Raw genomic sequence first — 10,018 nt, 5'->3', positions numbered from 1 at the left:
AATTGTTTATACTTTTGCCCCCCCTAAGTCCAAGTCCTAGCTTCGTCCCTGCTACCAAACAAAGTTGTCTGAAAAGAAATGCCCAACAAATGAAGAAGATATAAATAAAAGAATAATAACTAGTGCGCACACACTTGCACATAAAGTATACACACACAATTTTGGGCTGAACTCTTGACTCAAATTCACGATTTCAAACACACACGATTTTGCATTGAACTCATGACTTGAAGTCACGATTTTCAAGTTGAAAATTGTGACTTCAAGTCATGAGTTCAAAGCGAAATCGTGCATGTGTGTATGTTATATGCAATAGTTTATGTGAAATAAACACCAGTCAAAAGAAAATGCGCAGTGAACTATATGTTTAGACTTTTTTTTTTTTACTGAATAAATGTTGGTAGTTTAATCTATGCAATACTCTATGTGGTAGACATACCACAATTTGTTGTCATAGCCATGTAAGTAAATTTCAAAGTAATCTACGTAATACCTATTGGTTTGGTGATAAAAGAAATTTTGAGACTTTAGAAAAAGGAAAAAACTATAGGTATTAACAACATTAATAAGGAAGGCTGGAAAGAAGTTTCTTTTTTTTTTCTTATTGATGAATCGCAAAAATGGCCTAAGATCTTCATTTCCATTAATGATGATTAAAACAAGCGTTACACATTTATTGCATGCATTGATGATAAAATGTAACGGACGGAGCAATGGAAACAAGTGAGCTGTGCACTTCAAAGTTCCCATTGATAACGTACTAGCCATTGCTCATAAATGCCGGGATTCATTGTCCATTAAGGCAATGAACAACTATAAAAGAAAGGAACGACAGAATCCAAAGGTATACACAAATACTCATCCAAAAATCACTCTAAGTCATTTTCTCTCTAAACAAACTTTCTCCCTTTCTACTTTAAGCATCCGAGTGTTTTTGGCAAACACCACACCAGTGTCTTCCATTTCTTTCCAAAGCTTTCTTGCAAGTTTGCATAGAAGACACAACCAAGCATAGCATCGTCCATCCACTAAGACGAGGATCTCAATTTGTGATTTTTCTCCTCATCAGTTTGGCGCCGTTTATGGGAACGCTAATCATTCAAGCTGTTTTCCCTAAGTGACAAAAGAGAACCTCATAATACAAGATGGATGCCGAACAAGCCGTACAACAGATTCAAGCCCTGGCAGCCAGTGTGAAGGAATTGACTCACTAAAATGAAGAACTAAGGAGAGTTGTTAAATCTCAGAACAAAAAACAACAGCGGAATGCCGAGAACCAAAATGAAGAAGAATGCTGGAGGATCAAAGGAATCCATAATGAGGAAGAATCAGACAATCAGGTTAACAGGAGGACAAGGGCATCAGAAGGAAACTTGTCCAGAATGGAGAGCGAGCTTCGTAACATAAGGAGGGAGATGGACGAGCTTAGGAATGTAGTAAAAGATAGAGTTGTAGAGAACTTGGATGGAATGATTCGAAGGATAGATTCACCATTCACCATAGAAGTGTTGAATCACCCTCTCCCACCAAAGTTCCACCTTCCCCAGCTGGAATCACATTGAGTCATTCAAAACTTTGATACTTCTGCAGATGACCCCAGACGAAGTAACGTGCAGGGCCTTCCCAACAACGTTGAAAGGCACAATTAGGGTATGGTTCGGCAAGCTACCCTCAAGAACTATTGCAAACTTTGAACAACTCAGCAAAGGGTTTGTTCGTCACTTCATTGGAGGACAACGACATAAGAAGCCAACTGGGCATCTTCTCAATAACCGCCAAGCAAAGGGAGAATCGTTGAGACAATATGTGATGTGCTTCAATAAAGAATTGCTGCAGGTGGACGAAGCGGAAGATTAAGTCATCCTAACGACCTTCCAAGTAGGATTAGTACCAGGAGATTTCTTTTTCTCAATCACCAAGAGTCTACCAAAAACAGTGGCAGAGCTACTTCACATGGCCTAGAAATATATGAATGTAGAAGACATAGTGACCGCTAAAGGAGTGATGACCAAAACGAAGCGAGACAAAGGAACTAGCCACAACCCCGACAGGAAGAAGGAAGTATAAGGCACTAGACATGAGGCAGACAAAAAGAGGAACCTCCCAGAATGAAGGCCTAAGTTCACTAACTTCACTCTCCTAGTGATGCAAATTGAGCAGGTACTTATGCAAATAAAGGAGAAGCCTTCTTTGCAATGGCCTAGACCAATTTAGGCTCTAGCAAAAGTTAGAGACAAAAGCAAGTACTGTAAATTTCACTAAGACCACGAACATCGCACTAACAAATGCAAACATCTAAAGGACCAAATAGAAACCCTAATTCGTCAAGGGAAATTACAGAACTTTGTATGAAAATTGGAGCCGTATAGATAACAACAGAGGGACGAGAAAGATAAGGAACCAGAGACGGGGTAATAAGACCCCTATAGGAGAAATAAGGATGATCTCAGGAGGATTGGTAGTGGGAGGATCCTCCAAGTCATTGAAGAAGGCGTATGCAAAGGAAGTAAACAGCGTCCATTCGTGGCTCCCATCTTCAAAGACGTCTAGATGCAGCGAGTCAGAAATCGTCTTTTTCGAGAAGGACACCTGTGGCGTTAGACAACCCCATGATGATCCACTGGTGATAATGCTTAGGATGGAAGAATTCAACATCCATTGGGTATTGATAGATAATGGAAGCTCAGCAGACAGAATCTATCTGCTAGCCTTCCAACAAATGAAGCTGAGCAAAGAAAAGCTTCGACCATTCACTTCGCTATTGGTAAGTTTCACCGGGGACAAGGTCATTCCCAAAGGTGTTGTTAAGCTAACCATAATTACAAGCACTTATCTAGCACAATTCTCCAAGGAGATTGATTTCCTCGTGGTAGATTGCCCATCGACGTACAACGTCATACTTAGACGACCAACACTCAACAAGTTGAAAGCGATGACGTCAACCTATTACCTGAAGATGAAACTCCCTACAGCCCACGGCATAGGGGAAATTAGAGAAGACCAAGTCCTCGCAAAGGAATGCTATCAAGCCGCCTTAGCATCAGAAGTGCCACAAGAGGTTAAGGTCGTCCCTAGAAATCCATCCAAGGTCTTAAAGATAAGGTCAGCACTTTCATCCTCAAAGAAGATGAAGATAACAAAATTCCTAAGAGAGAACCAAGATGTTTTCTCTTAGAAGCACGAGGATATGCCAGGAATCAACAGGGAAGTCATACAGCATTTTCTTAACGTTAATCTAGAATGCAAACTAGTGCAGCAACGACAGAGAATATTTGTATTTGAACGCAATAAGGTAGTAGCAGAAGAGGTTGAGAAACTCCTAGAGACGGGCTTCATAAGGGAAGTTTTCTACCTTGAGTAGCTAGCCAACATGGTAATGGTAAAGAAGAACAATGGCAAGTGGAGGATATGTGTTGACTTCACAGATTTCAACAAGGCATGCCCAAAGAATAGCTTCCCCTTACCCAAGATCAACTAACTAGTAGATTCAACTGTTGGATACAAGCTTTTAAGTTTCATGGATGCCTTCTCCAACTACAATCAGATCATGATGGACAAAGAAGATCAAGAGAAGACTATGTTCATCACTAGCCAAGGGTTGTACTATTACAAGGTGATGTCTTTCGGACTAAAGAATGCAGGGGCCACGTACCAGAGGTTGGTAAACCACATGTTCTCTCAGCAGATAGGAAGAAATGTGGAAGAATATGTAGATGATACGTTGGTGAAGAGCAATAATGAGGCTGATCACCTGGACGACCTAAGGGAGACCTTTAACACACTACATAAGTATAAAATGAAGCAAAATCCAATGAAATTTGTTTTTGCTGTTTCATCAAGGAAATTCTTGGGATTCATGGTATCCCAACGGGGGCATAAAGGCTAATCTAGACAAGATAAGGGCAATAATGGAGATAAAATCCCCAAAGATGGTGAAGGAAGTGTAGAGTTTGAAGGGAAAAGTTGCAGCCCTAAACAAATTCGTCTCTCAAGTGATAGACAAGTGTTTGCCCTTCTTCAAAGTCTTAAAAAATGCTTTTCAGTGGACTGACGGATGTGAAGAAACCCTGACAAAGCTAAAAGACTACCTAACATAGTCGCTATTGTTAAGCCCTTCAGTAAGAGGAGAGAAGTTGCATCTCTATTTGGCAATATCTAATATGACAGTAAGCTCGACATTAATCAGGGAAGAGGAGGATATGCAGAAATCGGTGTGCTATACCTACCAAGCATTCTAAGAAGCTAAAGTGAACTACCCAAGGCAAGAAAAGATCACCTTTGCCCTAGTAGTCGCCTCCAGAAAACTACACCACTACTTTCAAGCGCATCCCATAGTTGTCATGACAGATCAACCGATAAGGAAGACGGTGAACAAGATAGATGCAGCAAGGCGCCTCGTCCAATGGGCCATAGAGCTTGGCCAGTTCAATATATAATATTGGCCCCGTGTTGCAATCAAAGCCTAGGTCCTCATCAATTTCATTACAAAGTTCACTTACCCTCAAGAAGAAAAAGAGCCCCAAAAGACAACATGGATAGTCCAAACAGATGGGTCTGCCACCAAGAAAGTTGGAGGAGCAGGTGTAGTCCTCATATCACCAAAGGGAGAAATTTTGAAGTATGCAGTCAAATTGCAATTCCCAGCAATAAACAACAAAGCCGAATATGAAGCACTTTTAAGAGAAAGCCAAATATGTAGTTGGCCAGGTAAGAGGAGACCATGAAGTAAAGGAAGAAAGAATGTAGAAGTATATGAAGATTGATTTCCAGCAAATCCCTCGAGCAAAAAATGTTAAAGCAAATTTCTTGCCATGACTAGCCTCGTCAAACGACCACGGCTTATCTCTTGAATTATGTATGGAAACAAGGGGACAACCTAGCACGAAAGGAAAGCAGGTAATGAGGGTATAGGAGCAAGACGAATAGATGACCCCCATCGTCCGTTACTTAAAAGAAGGACGACTCCTAGAAGACAGGAATGAAGCATGAAAGGTACAAATCAGAGCTACTCACTTCGTCATTATTGACAATGTCTTATACAGACGAGGACACTCTCTCCCCAATCTTCGATGTGCTAACAAGGAAGATGCCGACTATGTACTACGAGAGATACACAAAGGAGTCTACGGTAACCACATGGGAGCAAGGTCTCTAGCAGGAAAAGCACTCAGAGTAGGTTATTACTGGCCAACACTACAGAAGGACGCACATAACCTCATTAGAACATGCGACCAACGCCAACGCTTCATGAATGTCCAAATGCGACCAGGGGAGCCAATGACGCCAATAATCATGCCTTGACCTTTTGCCCAATGGGGGATCAACATAATTTTACCACTCACTATAGGAAGGAAGCAGTTCAAGTTTCTCATCTTCACAATCGATTACTTCACAAAATGGGTGGAAGCTGGGCCAGCAGCGACGATCACAGAAGCCAAGATCACCAATTTCATATAGAAGAACATAATCTGCAAATTCGAGATTCCTAACGTAATCATATCGAACAATGGGAGGCAGTTTAACAATCCCAACTTTCAAAATTTTTGCCAAGACTTAGGCATCAAGAATCACTACTCTTTCCTACTACACCCTTAGGCTTATGGTCAAATAGAAGTGCTAAACAGAAGCCTGCTGAAAATTATCAAAACTCAGCTTGAGGAGGCAAATAGTGCATGGCCTAAAGAATTGCCTAACGTTTTATGGGTGTACAAGACAACGACAAGAGTGCCAATAGGGGAAACACCATTCAGACTGACATTTGGAACTAAAGCCGTCGTACCAATGGAAGTAGGGCTGACGAGCATCCAAATCAAAGCTTACGAAGAGCAGAAGAACCAGCAAGAACTCAACAACAATTTGGATCTAATCGACGAGGTGAGAAACAAAGTTATGAAACAAATGGCAAAGTACAAGGAAGCAATGGCTAGATACAATAACAAGAAGGTGAGGGTGAGAAGATTTGACATAGGCAACCTCGTCCTTAGAAAAGTCTCATAGGCAACAAAGGACCCATCCCAAGGAAAATTAGGGCCAGCATGGGAAGGACCCTACGAAGTTAGGGTCTTTGGTTATTTGTATACTCCAACTTTATTCTCTAGTAGATCGATTTCAACTTGGAAGGTTGCGGAGAGGTTTTTTGCCGAGTTCTTCGATTTCTTCTTCGATAACACATCTTGTTGTTATCTTGTATTTGCATCTCTTTTCTCTACTCTTTAAGCTTTCATTTTATTATTGAATATGGCTTATGGTAGTGTTATCGGTTCGTTGCGCTTATTTACTCTTATTCCACACTTAGTTTAAGTTAGAGTAAAAGCAATCTAGTCATAATTTTTAATTGGAGGTCTAAACAAGCTCTTGTGTTTTAGCACAAATATAAACTTTCAACCTCCAATTAATTGAGGGGTATTCATATACCCAATCTCAATTTAATTGGGATTAAACTTCAATTAAGTTGAGTTGAGTTGAGTACAAATGATGGAAAGTAGACCCCAAGTTCTATATTTCTAGGCAGAAGATCTATTTATTGGTATCTAAAAGACATATCTAAGTTGTTAAAGCGCCATGGAAGCTAAACATATTGCATGTAGCAACGTAACATGTAAGGTTGTCAAGATAAAATGGATGTTATGCATGTTTTGCTCATGGTGAAAATGATTAAATTATGAAACATGTTTTATTTTTTTAGATAGGAATTAAGAAACATGTCGTTATTGAGTTGGCAGCTGAAGTTAATTGAATTTTACTAGGAAGAAAAGTCATAGTTTTGCTCCATTTGAGTGGTCGATCGGTTTATGAACATGATTTAACTAAACACAAAGTAATGGGTGGTTATAAGTCCTTTCAAGGAGTACTATTCATTCTCTCAAAATGTATAGGACGGTAAAATCATCCTAGATGCCGTTAATGGAGTTACTCTGAATGGCCTATATATATTACAACATCACAGTCCTTGACAGAACTCAAATAACGTAGATTTGAGGAATTCCCACCCTTAAACTATACCAATGGGAAAATTAGAGTTTGTAAAATGATAAGTTAAAGACTTCAGACTTATCATCTAGCCTGCCTCAATATCAAAGTCATTTTTGCATTTCAAGTAAAAAAGAAAGAAAGAGATAATAAATAAATAAACAAAACCAGGAAAATAACTAGCTAGCAAGATTCGTTAGGCAAAACATCTGGAAATTTAAAATATATATAATTTTTTTTTTAAAGCCTTCATTTCGACGCCATTTTGAGCTTGCAATAAAACGCGCACACACCACAAGGTACCAATTAATGGAGCAATTTGTTATACATAGAACAGCCTTAAGAACATGCAGAAATTAAATATTTTTTTTGGGTATGTAGCCGGTAACCTTAAAGGAAAGGCATATCAACTGCACTTATCTCTAGTTTCAGGTTCTTTTCCTTTTTCACTAGTTTTTAATTGAAGTGTGCATGATATGATATCTGCATTAAGCTTATAGAAGCAGTAAGCATATATGAAACTTTCTTTAGCAAGAAGAAGAAGAAGAAGAAGATTTACTTCATGCATGCTATGTATATTGGCAAAGATAGAAATAAATAGATAAGTGTATATATAATATATACTGTCCCCTTTAGATTCGTATGTAATTCAAGAGAATCAAACATTTAAGAATCCAGGGAGGTCAGAGGTGCATATATATAGTTTAGTCATTCCTGCTTTCCTCCAGCGTGTCATATACTAACACTTCACATAAAGCTTCAACTCTTCTAAGTATATGCCTACATGCTACACCTCTCTTTAAATATATTCTGTCAGTGCAGTAGCAACATGGATCTGGGTGATGGGGGTATTTAGTTAGGAATAAGTAAATGTAAGTGATTGTTTTACAGTAAGTGTCATCGATCAAGATCATAATTCAGACAACACAACCGTGCTAAGAACTTCCAGCAGATAAGAAATCTATGAACGGGACAACAGCCTTGCTCTGTTGTTCCTTGGCTTCCTGATCCACTTCCTCGTCATCTCTTCTTGGATTGTCTATCACTTCACTACCATTAGACTCAGTATTTACTTGTAGAAAGTCATAAAACTCAATTGGCTGCTTTTTCTCTGCAATAAGAACATAAGGAAAATAAATAAACATGAGTCCAGTAGCATATAATAGAAAATATATAAATATTTATCAAGTTATGTAACATTAACATTTTTCTTTTATTTTGTTTACATAGGTGTTCAGAGCTCTTCTAGCAACTCAGAGTATGCGTAGTCTCTCATTACACACCCATCAAGTAATTACAACAAAAAATATCTTGGAGATGAACCTAAGATGGTAATTAGGAATTATGAACCATAAATCTCTGGATCTTATGAGGTCTTGATATCAATAGACCAACCCCTTGGGGTTTAACATTAACTTAACAGTTCTACACATAGTATAACTTGATATTGACCTAATATATATTACAAGATTTTCCATATCTCTCTTGTGTGTGTGTGTTTAATAGCTATATGGAACATTAGGAGGCTATCATTTGGATGTAGTTACCTTGACGTGGGTTGATACAAGGAGCTAGATGTTGAGAAAACAAGTCTTTTGGAAATGGGGGACAGTAATTATACATGAAAGGGTACTGATATCTTTCACGGCATTTCTCAACAAAAGAAGCGTTAGTAGTGATTCTTTTCTCACAGTTCATCATCTGGACCTCTTGCTTTAAAGATGATTTTTGGTCATTCATTAATGTTTGAGCAGCCCTTTTTGCATAAAGTTTAGATCTCTCTCTGCATCTTCTTGCCATGATGACATGCCAATGGTTCTTCACTGCGTTGTCAGTGCGACCAGGGAATAGCCTTGCGATTACAGCCCATCGGTTCCCATGAATCCGGTGAGATGCCAAAAGCCTCTCTTCTTCCTCTTCTGTAAAAGGGCTTCTGTTAATCCTTGGATCCAACTGATTGAACCATCTCAACCTACAGCTCTTTCCTGATTAATTCAATTCATGCATGCATCACTTATATCTGTTAGTTATTTATATATATAACTAAAGCTTTAAATCACTATTACATATACTTTGTTAATATCAAACCCTATCTAGCTATCTAATAGTTTTGAATAACAAAGACAAAATTAATGACCAAATTTCATAGAGACAAGTTGATTAGCTAGGTCTAATTATCACCTGATCTTCCTTGGAGCTTTTCAGCTATGGCGTTCCAGTTGTGGGGTCCATAGCGTTCCACCAACTCCCTTAGCTTCTCATCTTCAGCAGGTCTCCAATGGCCCCTCGTGCACATCTTATCTTAAATAAAAACGAATATAAATATAACCAAAAAATAACAAAGTATGTATATTATAGAGCAGATCAAAACCCTAGCTGATAGATGAGCAATTCTTTCTATCAGACAAAAACTAAAGAACGTAGAGTCAAGACTTTAATAGACATAAATAATAAGAGAGAGAGAGAGAGAGAGATGAGTGCAGAGGCAAGGGATATGAAGAAGAATGAAGACAAATAGAGAATATATGGGGGAAGAGAAGAGAAGAGAAGAGATGAGAGATCGATGTAGTGTTTTCCGTTATAGAGTTGGAGAGTTGGGACAGACTTTGCACCTGCGATTGATGCAACGTTTTGGCTAACAAACGCCTTAATTATTATTATAAGTAATCAAAAAAACATACATACATACAATATAACATATATGTGTGTGAGAGAGAAAGAGATAGAAAAGGGGTTGCTTGGTGGTGTGAATTTGGTTCTGCTTTCAACGTCTCTCCAAGTTTCTAACCTACAACTTCTACTTATAACCCACCTAGCCTACTCTTTTTTTCTTTTTTTTTCTTTTTTTCTTTTAAATTTATTATATAACTCTTTTTTAATTAAAGAAAAAACAATATTAATTAAGGTAAAAACGGAAAAAGGGTTTTCTTATAATTATATATAGATTGAATCTTGTACTCTTTCATTAACGATAAACTGCCTGCCTTTATATGTAAACAAAAAGCTAGCTATCCCTAACCCTAATTCAAACCTTATCTAAAACAAGAAT

General features: G+C 38.3%; 1 protein-coding gene across 1 annotated transcript; it reads right to left on the bottom strand.

Moving 5' to 3' along the window:
* Positions 1 to 7,559: 7,559 nt before the first annotated feature.
* On the bottom strand, positions 7,560 to 9,690 carry LOC112038635 (transcription factor MYB52). Its single transcript, XM_024071460.2, has 3 exons — positions 9,151 to 9,690; positions 8,517 to 8,954; positions 7,560 to 8,080 (listed from the first exon to the last, which is right to left on the bottom strand). The coding sequence occupies exons 1-3, from the start codon at positions 9,263 to 9,265 to the stop codon at positions 7,905 to 7,907; spliced, it is 729 nt and encodes a 242-aa protein (XP_023927228.1). The 5' UTR covers positions 9,266 to 9,690; the 3' UTR covers positions 7,560 to 7,904.
* Between the last annotated feature and the right edge of the window lie 328 nt (positions 9,691 to 10,018).

The sequence above is a fragment of the Quercus suber genome, unplaced genomic scaffold, assembly GCF_002906115.3.
Source record: "Quercus suber isolate HL8 unplaced genomic scaffold, Cork oak 2.0 scaffold_41, whole genome shotgun sequence".
Taxonomy (NCBI): Eukaryota; Viridiplantae; Streptophyta; class Magnoliopsida; order Fagales; family Fagaceae; genus Quercus; species Quercus suber.
The sequence above is the reverse complement of the archived record's forward strand: the minus strand, read 5'-3'. Positions and strand labels throughout refer to the sequence as shown.

Excerpts from the sequence above, each read along its gene's own strand:
- LOC112038635 (XM_024071460.2), bottom strand. The coding sequence starts at position 9,265 with ATGTGCACGAGGGGCCATTGGAGACCTGCTGAAGATGAGAAGCTAAGG. Across the intron at positions 8,955-9,150 it reads AAAGCTCCAAGGAAGATCAG|GAAAGAGCTGTAGGTTGAGA; the intron begins GTGATAATTAGA and ends TGAATTAATCAG. Across the intron at positions 8,081-8,516 it reads TTGTATCAACCCACGTCAAG|AGAAAAAGCAGCCAATTGAG; the intron begins GTAACTACATCC and ends TTCTTATTGCAG.